Below are 16,547 nucleotides of genomic sequence, written 5' to 3'. Positions count from 1 at the left end.
CCTCGGTCACACCATACTTGCAAAAAAATTGATGGAAACTGGGGATGTCTCTTTGCTGGATTGGGCTGTCTCTTTGCTAGAAGGTGATGTCTCTTTGCTGGATGGGGCTGTCTTTTTGCTGCATGGAGTTGTCTCATTGCTATATGGGGATGTCTCTTTGCTGGATTTGGCTGTCTCTTTGCTGGAAGGTTATGTCTCTTTTTTGGAAGGTGATGTCTCTTTGCTGGATTGGGGCTGTCTTTTTGCTATATGGGGATGTCTCTTTGCTGGATGGGGGCTGTCTCTTTGCTATATGGGGATGTGTCTTTGCTGGATTGCATTGTCTCTTTGATATATGGGGATGTCTCTTTGCTGGATTGTGCTGACTGTTTGCTATATAGGGATGTGTCTTTGCTGTATTGGGCTGTCTCTTTGCTGAATATATAGGGGGCACTGTGATCATTAGAGAGAAAAAGGGGGGCATGACTGCACAGGGCACTGTGATGGGGGGCTGTGATTTCTGACATGCAGTTTTCACTTGCCAAGACGTCAGTTTACATCAGTTTTCATGCATGCTTCAATTCGTTTTATACACGTTGCAGATTCCTGCGCAGAAAAAATCTGCACGTGATACTAGTGTTGTGTGAACAGGGCACATAGAGAACAATTGACTTTGTTGTGCCCTTGCAGAACGCATACAGAAAAACTGACATCCCTGTGACGAACGCGGCGTCAGACCCCAGCCCTTCTGACCAAACTCGTGACCGAAGGACTAGAAAATCTAAAACCGCGATGTCACGTGTTTAACAATGCCACACCCAGCTGCACCCTGCACAATGATTTTCCAGATAATTGGACCACAATCTATGTACCGGCAGCCTGAGCGATTGTTACTGGGTCAGGTTAATTACGCAATTAACCCTTCACACTGCCACCACCTCCTTTTTGTACAGAGAAAGAGGAAACTCGGCAATATCAGCTATAACACTATAATGGTTTAGATAATCGTCTGTATAACATGGTCACCGCAGGCCGGTTATACAGAGGGTTAAACAAACACAGTAGCGCTCTTTTAGAGGCAGGAATTCGTAAATTGCAATAAAGAGCTATAGAAACAGTTCAACACTTTCAGAAGGAAAGATTTATTACTAAAAGGTCAATCGGGCGCAATAAAAATATTTACAGAAAAAAAAGATGTAACCAATATATATATATAAATATACAGAAAACAACAGCACAGCAAAGGGGTAACAGAAAGGAGGTTAAAGGGTTAAAGTACTTGCCAAAGTCCTGGGTTAGTAGATCAAGTTTCAGAGCGAAAGGGCTGTCTCCCAAGCTGGTTCTGATGTTAAATGGGAGAATTCTTCAACTTAACTTCTCTTAGGCCTGACAACCCATTTTGTAGTTCCCCGACAGGGGGTGTCTCTAAAGTCTAGGACCAATACCCCGTTTAGGGAGGGATCGTCTTGGCGAGGACCTAAACTAGAGCCAAAATCTCTTATAGTTCATATTTTGGCTCATAACTTTCCCTATGCACAAGTGACATTCCACCCACGGGTAGATTATTATGCAGATGCCTCTGAGGAGCAGGTAGATATGAAATATGAAATACATATTTGAAGGGTTCAAGAGATGTAATTTTCTGCTTTCCTATGTATTCCAGTCAGGGAGCGTGACCTACCAAACTGTTTGCCTCCTCGTGGCCAATCTGAAGATATACCTGGTTTTTATGTAAGTTTCTCATATTCCAAGATATGAGACATAGGGGAAAAATGGATTTTAAAAGTGTTATCTGGTTTCCTGCTTCTCTGGAATGCCTTGAACTCCTGGGAAGGCTTGCATTATCTCTTACGAGGTGCTATATGGCACAGCTCTCGCAGACAACCAGGCACCTCGCTCAGAGAGGTGTTTTATAGCTCTGGGCTCTGTCCTGCCTGTGACACTGCCAACACACAACCAGATGTCACTGTGGCTGAACAGAGAGGAAGGGGGGAGAATGAGGGGACAAAATGGAGATTTCTGTAACAAAATGGAGGGCTGCGTCTTTCACTGTGTGTACACTTGTTACAATCCCTGCACCATGGTGTGAACAAGCCTTTATGGTGCTCAGTCTCATAGTGCTGCAGCTTCTGAGGGAGAAAGGGGATAATATCAGTGAGAAAAGAGAAGACACTATCTTTGTGAGTTTAACTCTTCTGTGTCTCCCTGGCAGCAGAGTTTGTCCTGTCACCTCTCCTACTTTTGTTTTCTCCTTCCCTAATCTGTGTTCCATCTGTGCAGTCAATGTCATTCCTGTTGCTTTCTTCCCTCTTCAGCAACAATAAATCTTAAAGCCGTCAGCTGATTGGCCTTTAGTGGCTCTAATTTTAGGCACAGTGCCAAGAATATAGAGTAACTGATCATGTGCAGAGCAGGGTGAGACAGCGCATTACTAGATTACAAACAGTATAGGCACTTTGGAAGTGTTATAATGTTATACCTGCAAAAGGGGTCAGCATAAAGTGATCTACCAGGATGTAATATTCTGGCTAATGTTCCACTTTAAGGAGTGGTTCCCACCTGGCTTTGGCCTTAGTAAACCATATAATGCTTTCAAAAGGGGTCAGCATAAAGTGATCTACCAGGACGTAATATTCTGGCTAATGTTCCACTTTAAGGAATGGTTCCCACCTGGTTTTGGCCTTAGTAGACACATAGGGGTTTATTTACTAAAGCTGGAGAGTCCAAAATCAGACTCCCTTCTGCATAGAAACCAATCAGCTTCTAACCTCAGCTTGTTCAATGAAGCTTTGGCAATGAAACCTGGAAGCTGATTGGTTTCTATGCAGAAGGGAGTCTGATTTTGGACTCTCCAGCTTTAGTAAATAAACCCCATAGAGTGCTTTCAAAAGGTGCCAGCATAAAGTGATCTACCAGGACGTAGATCTACTAAGACGTAATTTTCTGGCTAATGTTCCATTTTATGGAGTGGTTCCCACCTGGCTTTGGCCTTAGTAGACCATAGAGTGCCTTCCTCTGTCTGGAGCCTTGCACCCCAGAGAGCTCAGGGATTGAGGCTCTTCCTCTTTGGAGGTTGGCCAATTACTGTACCCTCATACACTTTTTTGTGGTCTGCGATTTTACAATTCACTTTTTTGGTCACTGGGGTTGACTTAGTACCACACTGCGGAGCTCTGAAAAAAAAAAAAAAAGAAGCAGTATGGCTGCCAAATGTGACTCATTCCAATGAATAGGGCGGTGCTGCAACCATCCTGTACACGCAACACTCAAAGCAGTGGCACTGTATTTACTGGGTTAAAACCTCGCCACCTCTGCAGATCTCTTTGTAGAAAGTCTGTAAACTAAGCCATATTGAAACCAGAGCCTCAGCATGGCAGCCAGGCAATAAGTATTTGCAGATTGAAGTATAACTTAAGGCAAAACTTTTTTTTAATTTTAGTTTTGGACAGGGTGGAGATGGATAAGAACACCCATTAGATAGTTATTGTTGTCTGTGCCCCCATTAGAAAGATTCCCCTTCTCTATTTTTCCTGTTTACCATTATCATTGAAAGTAAAGAAAACCTCACATTTTGGGTTTTTCCCAGAAAAGTAATAGAGGGAAATTTTCTAATAGGTCGTCCCCACGGAATTCCCTTAAAAGAGAAGTATGGGGTTTTGTATTGTTTTTTTTAAATCATACTTACCTAGGTGCATGCAGCATTGGTCTGTCCCTGCATCTGTCCCCCACTGACTCTAAGGGTGAGAACTTAGCGATTACATGACCACTGATCACTGAGTTCTCACAGCTGTTCTGAGCAGAGAGTGGTGACTGTCAGTCACTGCTGTTTACTCTGCACCCCTTCCCTGATGCTCGCCAGGTGCCGCTCCAGACTCTGGGGTGGATCCTGACTTTACCGGGATATTTTCCCAGGCAGGACTGGCTGTGTGATGTCAGTCGACAGCAGCCTTCAGCACTACAGGGAAGCAGGGCTGCGCAAAATCACTCATATATACGTGATTTGCATGTTCGGGTAGGGGCGCCACCCTACCCATACTGCTATTGTCGGCTAGGGATGTAAATCGCGGGGTCCTGGCCGGCACTCGGCGATTGTTGGGTAAAGCTGACAGGGTAGAGACCTGCACATAAACAACTCAAATCTCTCTCCTGTCAGCAAGGACATGCTGCTTTGTATTTCTCTGCACAGCAGAATAAAGTAGAACATGCTGCATTTTTCCTGCACTGGATTGTACTGGAACACAGTAAAATGCATCAAAAACTCATCAAAATTTTTTTTTTCATTTTGGATAGGGTGGAGATGGATTAGAACACCCAATAGATACTTATTAGACAGGATTTATATAGCGCCAACAGTTTGCTCAGCGCTTTACAATATAATGAGAGATAATACAGCAACAATACAGTTCAATACAAGAGGGATAGGAGGGCCCTGCTCCTTGGAGCTTACAATCTACTTATTTCTGTCTGTGCCTTCGTGAGGGGGGTTCCTCCCCTCTATTTGTCCAGTTTACCATTATCATTGAAAGTGAAAGTAAAGAAAACCTCAAAGTCTCTCCTGACAGCAAGGACATGCTGCTTTGTATTTCTCTGGGCACAGCAGAGAAACACAAAGCAGCATGTCTTCGTAGTAACACACACACAGCACACATTTAACCCTTTGATCACCCCAGATGTTAACCCCTTCCTGCCCAGTGTCATTAGTACAGTGTCAGTGCTTTTTATTAGCACTGATAACTGTACTAGTGTCATTGGGATGTCAGTGGCAGTTAGTCAGTGTAAGAATGCCAGCCGTAGACCTGCAATAAGTCACTGATCACCGCCATTACTAGTTTAAGAAAAAAAATTCCAGTATCTATACTGCCATTTGTAAACGCTATAACTTTCACATAAACAAATTTACACGTATTGGGATTTGTTTTTTTTAGCAAAGTCATGTAGCAGAATACATTTGTTCCTAAATTTATGAATTAGATTTTTTACAATTCTTCTATTGGATATGTTTTTTAGTAAAAAGTCGAAAATATTGTTTTTTTTTTCTCCAAAATTGACAGTCCTTTTTTTTTTTGCTTATAGCGCAAAAAAATAAAAAAAACAGAGGTGATCAAATATCACCAAAAGGAAGCTCTATTTGTGGGGAAAAATGACATAAAATTTATGTACGACGTTGCATGACCGCACAATTGTCAAAGTAACGCAGCGCCGTATCGCAAAAAATGGCCTGGTCAGGAAGGGGGGGGGGGGGGGGGTAAATCTTCTGGAGGGAAAGTGGTTAATATGTGGAGATTTTCTTTCAATTCCTCCTTTTGGAAAGAGGGAGGGTTATAACCTCTGTCCGTCTATTTTTTTTTGCCATCTCTGTCCTATTGTGGAGATTTATCTTCACTTCCTGTCTCATAGCAGAACTATGAGACAGGAAGTGAAGGTAAATCTCCACAATAGGACAGAGATGGCAAACAAATAGACGGACAGAGGTTATAACTCTCCTTCTTTCCGAAATAAAAAAGAAGCCTATAGTTCAGCTTTCAGTCAGCAATGGCAGTCTTCATAGTTCTTCCAGAAAAAGGGTTATTATTATTATTATTACTACGAGTTTATATAGCGCCAAAGGGTTTGCTCAGCGCTGTACAATAGGGGGGACAATACATGGCACAGTACAACAACAACAAACAATGTACGAGGGGTAAGAGGGCCCTACTCTTCCTTGAAGGTCCAGCTCTCTTTACCCTCCCTCCTGAAACAGAGCAGCCGAGTTCGGTGTGCAGTGTGTGAGATGAGAGTGTGCCCCCAGCATGTCACAGTACAGTACACAGGCTGCGCTGTCCAGCACTGAGGCGCTTCCTCCGCACGGTGCGCTCTGCACAAGGAACGCCTAGCATCAGGTCCGTGTTTCCAGCAGGACGGATTTAAACCTTACATCCCGCGGGCTTCCGGTCTTGGTGCGGGCGCTGGAGCGGGATGGAGCGGCGCTGAGTGGTAGCTCCGAGGCGGGGAGAAGCCTGCACAGAGAGCTGTGTGGGGGGGGGGACACAGCCCCGCGGCTCAATGGGCGGCCGGAGGTGACACCCTGCTCTGGGCACACCGCGGGACAATGAAGCTCCTGAAACCCGCCTGGGTTAACCACAATGGTGAGGGGAGGAGCGGGCGGGAGAGAGAGAGAGTGTGTGGCCCCAAGGGGCCCCTGAAGTTGGAAGGGATGTGGGGAGAAATTGTTGCACTGGTACTGCTGATTGATTGCAATCCTGAGATTTTCCGGAGTGAGAGAGTTCCTTTAATTCCTACCTGTACAGCGGTGAGGGCGAGGCATGGAGGGGGGCAGGCTCTGACAGGAAGGGGAGCAATCAGCACCTCACACACTTCACTTCTAGTACTGTAGGTGCTCCCACTAGTTCTTTGTTCTTTCTGCAGTGTCAGAGCATCAAAAGCAATTTAACATGGAGCCCCATGGTACATCTGTCACCTGAGCATCTTAGTGACACCACATGATCCCAGGAGACACCATTGTGCAGCCGGAGGGATGCATTCACCTGCAGACCATGATGCAAGGCTGTCACTGCAGATCTGTGCAGCCAGCAACACCTGTCCATTTAAAAGCAGACCTTCACTCCTAAAAAAGCACTTGGCATCACTGCAACCCTCCTCTTCACTGCAGTCTAAAAGTTGATTTGTGGTTTGTTTTCTTTTAGTTTTTTCACTCCATCCTGCCATCTTCCTTCATTCTTGCGTAGGCAAGAATATGATGGATTCTGCCCCAGACGATTCTTGGGATACCTACCTCAGATATCCCAGGAAACATCAGCTTGCGTAGGCAATAATATGATGGATTCTGCCCCAGACGATTCTTGGGATACCTACCTCAGATATCCCAGGAAACAACAGCTTGCGTAGGCAAGAATATGATGGATTCTGCCCCAGACGATTCTTGGGATACCTACCTCACATATCCCAGAAAACATTAGCTTGCCTAGGCAACAATATGATGGGTTCTGCTCCAGACGATTCTTGGGATACCTACCTCACATATCCCAGGAAACATCAGCTTGCTTAGGCAAGAATATGATGGATTCTGCCCCAGACGATTCTTGGGATACCTACCTCACATATCCCAGGAAACAGCTTGCCTAGGCAATAATATGATGGATTCTGCCCCAGACGATTCTTGGGATACCTACCTCACATATCCCAGGAAACAACAGCTTGCGTAGGCAAGAATATGATGGATTCTGCCCCAGACGATTCTTGGGATACCTACCTCACATATCCCAGAAAACATTAGCTTGCCTAGGCAACAATATGATGGGTTCTGTTCCAGACGATTCTTGGGATACCTACCTCACATATCCCAGGAAACATCAGCTTGCTTAGGCAAGAATATGATGGATTCTGCCCCAGACGATTCTTGGGATACCTACCTCACATATCCCAGGAAACAGCTTGCCTAGGCAATAATATGATGGATTCTGCCCCAGACGATTCTTGGGATACCTACCTCAGATATCCCAGGAAACATCAGCTTGCGTAGGCAAGAATATGATGGATTCTGCCCCAGACGATTCTTGGGATAGCTACCTCACATATCCCAGGAAACATCAGCTTGCTTAGGCAAGAATATGATGGATTCTGCCCCAGACGATTCTTGGGATACCTACCTCACATATCCCAGGAAACATCAGCTTGCCTAGGCAAGAATATGATGGATTCTGCCCCAGACGATTCTTGGGCTACCTACCTCAGATATTCCAGGAAACATCAGCTTCCTCACTGTAGCAGGATCAGCGCATACCTAGTGATTCCTCATCAAGGGGCCGGCTGCAAGAAGGGCCAGGTCACAGCACATGAGATACAGTGTTTGTGTTTTTTTTTCTGTGCATCAAAACACATGGAAAGTAGGTTATATGGTTTTCAATGGCATAGTTCACACACCAATGCATTCCAGAAAAAAAAAGCACATGCTGCATTTTTCCTGCACTGGATTGTATTGGAACACAGTAACACGCATCAAAAACTCATCGGAACTCGAAAAAATGCATCTGGAACGCATCTGAAAATGCAACAGCCATGCACCAGAACAAGCAGGGTTGTGTGAACCGGCCTCAACCCTGAGGAGACAGCCGTCTGCTGATGATATAAGGAAAGAAGACGGCGGCGTGGGAGCAGCATAGGAGATGCAAGTGGCAGCAGAGTGTTGGATTACAGCAGGACAGCGCTGGACTGGGTTTGTGAGTATGTTTATTGTGTATGACCCCGGTGATAAAGGTAAGGACCCATTCATGCTTGTACCGTCTGTAGCCATTTTTGGGGCACTTTGTATGGGTATTTGCACATATTTCAGGGGTTGAGTGGGGTTTTTTTTTTTTTTTTTTTTAGTCGGAGGATAGCTAGATGTTAGGCAAAAAAAGCCTGCATTATGTCCATTTCTCTTGAATTCCTTTGAGGCTGAAAATTGCTACTCTGCCCCAAAAAGAAGCTCATGTACTTATTTGTGTGACAAGCTTCAAGCAACACTACTCTCAGGTGTGAACGGGCAACCTGAAATCCTAGTGCCAAGTGTTGAAATGCTTCTTGTGTAGCTACAAATCATGCTTCAGATCACTCTGGTGTGAATGAGACCTAAGAGGGCATCTAAAAAAAAAAAAAAAATACATGGGGGGAAGTTGCTCTTTAAGTTGCAAATGAACATATGTCTTCTGCATATTTGATTTCTTATGCATTTGGGAGATTTTTTTTTCTTTTACACAGTGCTGTCATTTTTTTCGATTTTGTGTACATGTTATGTAAATAGCAATTATGCTACGAAGCCAATCAAATTTTCCTAATACACCCAAAGACAGACGATACAGCCCTAGCTTGCTTTTCTCTTCTCACCTGTGATTTCTTCCCAGTGCCTGTGTCGTAGTGAGCAGATGCAATGAGCAGCTCTATAGAGATGAATGGTAGCCCTACTCTATACATCTCTATGGAGCTTGTAGTCACATCTGCTCATGGCAGCACAGGTGCCCAGGGGAAAAAATGGATGTAAACACTGCCTTGCCTGGCACAGCAGAGAGTCAGCCAGTGTAGAGGGAAACATTGCTGTATCTGAGGTCTCTGTTTGGGTACAAACATGATGGATAGAATCAGGTTGTGGGAACCAGTACAAGGTTTTTAGAATAAAGAACACCTGTGCTTTAATACAGTGAACTAATATAATTGGGTTTTTGCATTGCCTATTTATTTACTATTTAAAAATATAAATGTGTTGAAATCAATTTAGCTTGTTTTTGTTTTCATCTTAGGGAAGCCAATCTTTTCAGTGGACATTCACCCTGATGGCACAAAGTTTGCTACTGGAGGACAAGGTGTGTGGAAAAAAAATATGTTTAATATATTTTCAATATTTCTCAATTTTTGTTATAGTAAAGCAAGTCTGTTTTTCGTAAATGCTCCTCAAGTACCACTGGCAGTTTTTTTTTTTTTTTTTATACAAGTGCTTTGTAAAAGGAGAAAAACTGAACAACTTAAACCTATACTCTCCTTCAGTCCAGTGATGTGGCATCCTGGTGCTTCCCGCTGGCCACTGATATCCTTGAGCAACCGGCTTCCAGATATCATTCCCCAGCCACTTTCATTGGCTGGGTTGATATGATGTCACTTTCATGCACGCGTCGGAGTTCATACAGCTTCCGTATTGCCGAATGTCTACAGTGTGCTGCGCGTGAATAGCTCACTGTACAGGGGCAGGCAGGTAGGTAAATTTAATGTAGTAGAGACAAAGCATGTCACACTTTATATTTAAAATCCTACCTGTTTGCCCGTTTTCATTTTTTGCATAAAGTTCCACTTTGAATCATATTCAGAAACTCAGTGGATGAAGTGGAAGGCACAGAACCCCAATTATTTTTACACATTAGTGTCAAGCTTGTTGCACAGTTTTGCCTTTGTAGTTAGGCGGTGGCTTTGCTGGTTCGTCTTATTTTTAAAAAAGAAAAAATAGTTTGTATTTAAGACATGTTTGTAGTTATCAATTAAAAAATATATTTTTGGCCCCAGATATAAATCGGTGGTATGGCCTTACTGCCCCTACTTTAAAAAAAAACCGCACACACTGCATATTTGTAAAGCATGGTGGTGTGCTTTATAAATGTGAATTGGGCTTTGCTTACTTTTGGACTCTGAAGCAAGTAGAGCATTATTCAGTTGAATGGCATTTTGAAAACAAGAGCCTGGTCACATAACCTGTCAGTTGTGTGACTGGCCATTCCTCCAATCGGAGTTCTTTTTGCAGTTTTAAGCATAGAGAACTTCATGGGACGTTTGAGACGCCACAATTCAGCCTACGTTTTATGAATGGGATGTGAATTGTAGGCTGTAGTGTGCAATAACATTGTGGATTGTGTATACATAACCCCCTACATTTGTGTATTAATAACCCCTTTATCTAATACTTTTTTATCCTGACCACTTCTTTGACAAAAATAATAATTACACATTTTTTTGCAGGTAAAAAAATGTGCATTTATTATTTTTGTCTGAAGGAGCCTGGAAAGCATTGCACCAGTGATCAGTAGATCGCTGATGCCATGCAGGTCTCCTGCAGACCTGTCAGAATATCTGCTTGCCGTACAGGATATATAAGCAAGCAGATATTCTGACAGGAAGCTTCAATGAACTACCACGTCGCTCCACAGCACCGTGGTAGTTCATTGAAAACTACAAGCTGACAGCCGCTAAGGCTGCAGGGACTTGTCGGCACTCATTCACCGAACTCTATGAATGAGTGACATGGCCGTATGGGCGGAGCCCAAATCTTACAGATGGTACGAGGAGAAGTTTGCCCATACTGTCTGTCGGAGGGAGGGGGGGGTGGCGGGTGGCACAGCTGCAGCTATGGGTACAAGTTACAGGTTCCACCCTAAAAATGGGTGGAACATGTAACATGTTCCCAAAGGTGAACTTATCCTTTAGGGCTGGTTTAATGTTACTAACCAAAGTTTTGCTGTTTAGTAAGCGTGTCACAGGTTTGGATTTTAATGTTGTCATTCTAGGGCAAGACTCTGGAAAAGTTGTCATATGGAATATGCCACCTGTTGTTAAGGAGGAAGATGAAAAGAACGAAAGTATTCCCAAGATGTTGTGCCAAATGGACAACCACCTAGGTACCAAATCACATCACTAAAGGTTGCACTGGGTTTACCAACTTTGCTTTTCAGGTAGCAGGAAACGTTAAAATTGTGCCAAGTGCTCCGGAGTTGGGGAAATGGCATTTGAACAGTGGATGCAGTGTATATTCATACTTGCATAAGAAATTGGATTAATCTTTGCAAATTTTCTTTCAGCTTGTGTGAACTGTGTGCGATGGTCTAACAATGGAGCATATTTAGCATCTGGAGGCGATGACAAGCTCATCATGGTTTGGAAGAAATCTGGGTGAGCAGAGGATTGCATCTTTAATTATAGGCCAATGGATAAAAAATTTGATCACCATGGAGCATTTGTTATAATCTGAATCCTCACCCTTATTTCTTTTCCTTCCTTGGATTTTTGGTGTTGAGGGCACCCTATTTCCTGCCTGAGCTGTTTAGGTAAACTACACATAAAGTCAGTACAGTACCCAGGTGCTGTTAGGTTTACTTGAAAACAATCTAAAAGCTTTTTTTCATTGATGGGCAATTCAGATTGTTGCGTTTTGGTAACACGTGAAGCTTATTGTGGTAGGTTGGGATGCCATTCATTTTGAATGGCATTCCAGTGCACTAATGTATGAGTGTACTGTAATGAGCTGAAAACGCATGACGCTGAAGTGCAGTACGTTTAATGCCCTTCATTTTGAACAGCACTACAGTGCACTTGGTGTTGTAGCTCACTGAACGTTTGGTGAGCTGCATTGAAAAAAATTAGTTAACGTCCATTAAAATATGCACTGCTGTGCATTGTCAGCCAATTAAAAACTGCCCAATTCAACAGACTGCCTTAATGAAATGTGCATTAATGTGTATGTGGTAATGCATCACTGCATAAGACTAGTTTGAATGGACCCTGATGGTTTCACCCTGCTTACTCAGCCCAGGGGTGATGTCTGTTATCAGTCCTGAGGTTTGGCAGTTAAAATGTTTAGCTGCCATGGTGTTGTAAGAGCCTGACACTTCTTCTCTGACAAAGAATACAGCCTAAACAAAAACACATAGAGCAATCGCTGTGAGGTAAGGCTATGCTTTAGGTAACCACACAAGATTGGAGATTCAGATTCTTACAAATGCTAATCTAACAAGTTATTTGAATGCATCTGTACTCTGACTGTAGACCTGACAAATTTAACTTCACAACCTATTAGTTCTCTTGATGGATATTGCATGTAAATTGGCTACATAATATAGTTTCTACAAAATATTTAATATGTAATCAGAGGATAGAAGGGAAATATGTGGCAGCTGTCTTTTTACCCCTTTACTATCGTCTAACACGTGCAGTGGCAAAAGGGTGGGGTTTAACACCCACATGCCACACGTGTTGCTGAGCCCCTGATGTTTATGTGCTGAGAGCTTGCTCCCAGCTCGAGACCAAGCTGTCAAAAACTGCTCTCAGTCCAGGGTAAAGATCAGTGGGACTGGATTCCAATCATGTGACTACTGTGACAATGATCACGATTGCCCATCCTTCCTGTTTCCCTGGATGTTTAGGACAGTTAAAGGGAGCCTGGGCAGGCATTTAAAGGGGTTAAAGTGGGTGTATGAATTTTATGTACATATGTTAACTGTACTGTTTATAATTTTAGGTACATTGGACCCAGTACTGTTTTTGGCTCCAGTAGTAAACTTGCGAATGTAGAGCAGTGGCGCTGCCTCACCATTCTCAGGAATCATTCTGGAGGTAAGTACAATGTAAATACAAAGTATTGTTAATTAAAATGTTCCAAAAAAAATTGACTTTTCTGGTAGAGGATGACATAATGACAATTTTAAACATAACTTGTACAATTCTACTAGATTATTTAAAACCAAAATGTTGATATACTTGTTTTTTTTTTTTCCACTACACTGCTACTACTAACTACATTGTAAACCTGTTTCTCAGATGTAATGGATGTGGCATGGTCTCCTCATGATGCCTGGTTAGCTTCTTGTAGTGTGGATAATACAGTAGTTATATGGAATGCACTGAAGTTTCCAGGTAAGTGAGAAAGATTCCCCTCCCCTGAAGTTAATACGAGTTTCTAAGGGGCATTCAGACAGTAGATTGGTGTTGTCCTCCATGCAGAGTCACTGGCAAATGCGTGTGCCTCTACCTCAGAGCTGCATGCGTACAGCCCACATAATTGGATGCATACGCAGTGCCAACAGACATAATCACACATGACAGTTTGACATGCTGGCGGGAGCCGGTGCACTGATCCAAACACAGAAGCTTTGTCTGCACACAGCTCCAAGATGGATGTACACGCATCTGCCAGCAGATCTGCATGGAGTACGACCCTAATCTGCTGTCTGAATGAGCTGTAAAGGATAATGATGCAATGATACTTGTACATTCACTGAAGCTTCTTAAATGGATAATTTTTTCTTTTTGTAATCTAGAAATTATTGCCACATTGAGGGGCCACTCAGGACTGGTGAAGGGACTTACTTGGGATCCTGTAGGAAAGTACATTGCTTCTCAAGCAGATGACCACAGCCTGAAGGTCTGGCGAACCATGGACTGGCAGCTCGAAACCAGTATCACCAAACCATTCGATGAGGTACAAGTCATTTAGTGGGACTAGCATGCATGACCTTAATGGCTGGACAAACAATTACAACGCTGTTTTAATTGCAAGAATTTTTTACCCTTTCTTTTACCCATGGAGTATAAGAAAATGACTGATTTTTATTAGGTTATTTGACTATTATATACTACTGTAACAGCTGTGGTTGAACCCAGCATGTAACTAACTCTTGGCACTCCAAACCTTTCTCATAGTGTGGAGGAACCACCCACGTCTTGCGTCTTAGTTGGTCCCCTGATGGACATTACCTGGTGTCAGCTCATGCAATGAACAACTCTGGGCCAACAGCCCAGATTATTGAGCGTGATGGTTGGAAAACCAACATGGACTTTGTGGGACATCGAAAAGCAGTCACCGTTGTGGTAAGATCAACTGCACTTTTATATTACATGGAGAACATTGTTTTTAGGTTTTTTTTTTTTTTTGTTTTGTTTTTTTCTACCTGCTACACTAACTTTTTTTTATTGATGGGCAATTACAATTTCTGGCATATATATTCTGTTGCTTACTGGCGAATTACTTTTTGGATGAATAGGTCAATATATTGTTGGTTTCCTGTATGAAAAGGTTATAGAAGAAGTATAGCTGTTGCCCAAAGCAGCTTGTAACAGTCCTGTCATTTTATAGTTCAGGTTTCACAATGAAGATAATTGGCTATGCAGAATTTTGAGAGTTCATCTGCAGTGGCTTTTTTTTTCTCCTTGTGATCTGCTTAACAATCTTGTCAGTTTGGCTTGATAAGAAAACATTGTTAACATTATTCTTTCTAGAAATTTAATCCAAAAATCTTCAAAAAGAAGCAAAAGAATGGGAGCTCCAATAAGGCTAGTTGTCCGTACTGCTGCTGTGCAGTGGGTAGCAAGGATCGTTCACTTTCTGTGTGGGTGAGTAAAATCTTAATCTTAAAGCTTCATATTTATTCTTTCCATGTTCCATCCTCCTCAAACTGCTTTTAATTTGTCTGCTTTAGCTAACCCTCATTGACCATCATGCAGCTAGTTTAACGCGGATCTTCATTCAAAAGTGTGATGTTACCCTGATTTACCCCTCCCCCCCTCACACTCACACACACCTTTATTGTTGAACATAAATTGTTTTTTTTTTTTAAACTGGTGTCATATGTTTGTGTTGCAAAGATGTGTGTGATGTTTATTTCCACCATGCCCCCCTGCATGTGCCCAGATGTGCTACAGGGCTTCGGGTCCTGATCAAGTCCTGTAGCACATCTGCGCACTCGTGGGCTTCCCCAAATATCTGCCCATACGTGTGGTTTTCCGTACATGTGCAAAGACAGCTATTAAGGGATTCCCAAAACTTCTCTTTGCAAATGTGCAGGAAAACACATGCGTGTGCGCAGATGTGCCGAAGGGTTTTGCCAGGACCCAAAGTGATGGCGCTGGAGGGGGGTGTTCGCCCAAGCTACTTTTGTGTGCAATGTGGAAAAGCATAAATTATTCCTGCTCAATGTGTGAATAATATGGAATAGATAGAATGGTAAACCTTGTAATTATTCTTCCCTCAGGTTGATTCCATAATGTAGATTAGGCAGGGGTAGGTTATACCAAGGAGCTGCATGTGACTCTGTTCCCTTTTGATGTTGCCTAAACGCAAACCAAAAATGTATTGTATTGCAGCTTACCAATCATTAGATGTGGTGGCTGCATGAACTTCTGAAAAACAGCACAGTTGCTGGCTGAATCGCCAGATGAAAATAGAAGAAAGCTAAAAAAAGGAAACTAATACAGCCATCGCGTCTAGGATTTGGTAAGCTGCAATATAATAAAGCCATATTAAACCCAAAAGCAAACATATTAAACCCAAAAGCAAGCATTACACTAGGCAAGAAAATATTAATTCCTTGCCTTTTTCAGGATTTCAATTTGTTTTCCCCCAAAATTTTCTCCCAGTTCTTCAGTCAGGATTATATATTTGTAACATACCAGTTTTTCATTATGACATGAAACAGGACTTTGTTAGTAGTAATAGAGGATATTTTTTTTCCTGTAGCTTACCTGCCTTAAAAGACCGTTGGTGGTAATCCATGATCTGTTTGACAAATCTATAATGGACATCTCATGGTAATTGTTTTCTTTTGTTTGGCATACGTTTTATTATTTTTTTTTAACCTAATTTTGCTCTGGATACGTTGTACTGCACCCTTTTTAAGAGGGTTCATCTTAAAGTGGAGTTCCAGCCATTTTAGTGTCTATTAAAAGTCAGCAGCTACAAAAACTGTAGCTGCTGACTTTTAATAAACACACACTTACCTGTCTCAGGGTCCAGCAATGTTCTCACCTGCGCAGTCCCTTCTCTCCTCCTCTTCGCCACGGCGCTGGCATCTCAACTGTGGGCACCAGGCTGTGACAACTTGTGTCAGTGGAAGGAATAGTACGTCATTGGTGTCAGTGGGGGGGGGGGAATATTGCCCCATCATTGGTGTCAGTGGGGGGGATAGTGTCCCAACATTGGTGTCAGTGGGAGGAATAGTACCCCATCATTGGTGACAGTGGGGAAGGAATAGTGCCCCATCGTTGGTATCAGTGGGAAGAATAATGCCCCATCATTCGTATCAGTGACACCAATGATGGGGTACTATTCCTCCAACTGACACCAGTGACACTTAACTTGCTGACCCCTGCTCCAGCATGGTGCTGCTGCAGCCAGCATACCTGGCTAAAAATAGAAAATGATGCCTGAAATGCATACTTGAAAACAGAGGAAAGAGGTGAGAGGCCTACTTTTAAGAGGAACGTCTTAAACTTTAAAGTGTGTATATATACCCAAAAACTTAGTCTTTCTTTAAGGTTAATAAAAAAAGGTTGTCTCCAGGACA

At 42.8% G+C, this 16,547-nt stretch overlaps 1 protein-coding gene across 2 annotated transcripts in view; it reads left to right on the top strand.

Moving 5' to 3' along the window:
- Window positions 1–5,891: 5,891 nt before the first annotated feature.
- Window positions 5,892–16,547, top strand: part of HIRA (histone cell cycle regulator) — a 40,424-nt gene continuing 29,768 nt past the window's right edge. Inside the window, exons 1-10 of one of the 2 annotated variants that reach the window (XM_089690605.1) lie at window positions 5,892–6,104; window positions 9,252–9,314; window positions 11,001–11,111; window positions 11,292–11,382; window positions 12,728–12,822; window positions 13,027–13,122; window positions 13,527–13,687; window positions 13,909–14,076; window positions 14,485–14,598; window positions 15,722–15,792. In XM_089690605.1, coding sequence (XP_089546731.1) covers window positions 6,068–6,104; window positions 9,252–9,314; window positions 11,001–11,111; window positions 11,292–11,382; window positions 12,728–12,822; window positions 13,027–13,122; window positions 13,527–13,687; window positions 13,909–14,076; window positions 14,485–14,598; window positions 15,722–15,792 — 1,007 coding nt within the window. In that variant the 5' untranslated portion in view covers window positions 5,892–6,067. The remainder of the gene's footprint in view (window positions 6,105–9,251; window positions 9,315–11,000; window positions 11,112–11,291; window positions 11,383–12,727; window positions 12,823–13,026; window positions 13,123–13,526; window positions 13,688–13,908; window positions 14,077–14,484; window positions 14,599–15,721; window positions 15,793–16,547) is intronic. The other variant, XM_089690606.1, reaches the window with a different exon arrangement.

Source organism: Staurois parvus, unplaced genomic scaffold (assembly GCF_062004578.1).
Source record: "Staurois parvus isolate SC_StPar_1 unplaced genomic scaffold, SC_StPar_1.0 ptg000535l, whole genome shotgun sequence".
Lineage (NCBI taxonomy): Eukaryota > Metazoa > Chordata > Amphibia > Anura > Ranidae > Staurois > Staurois parvus.
Note: the sequence above shows the minus strand (reverse complement) of the source record. Positions and strands in the feature narration are given on the sequence as shown.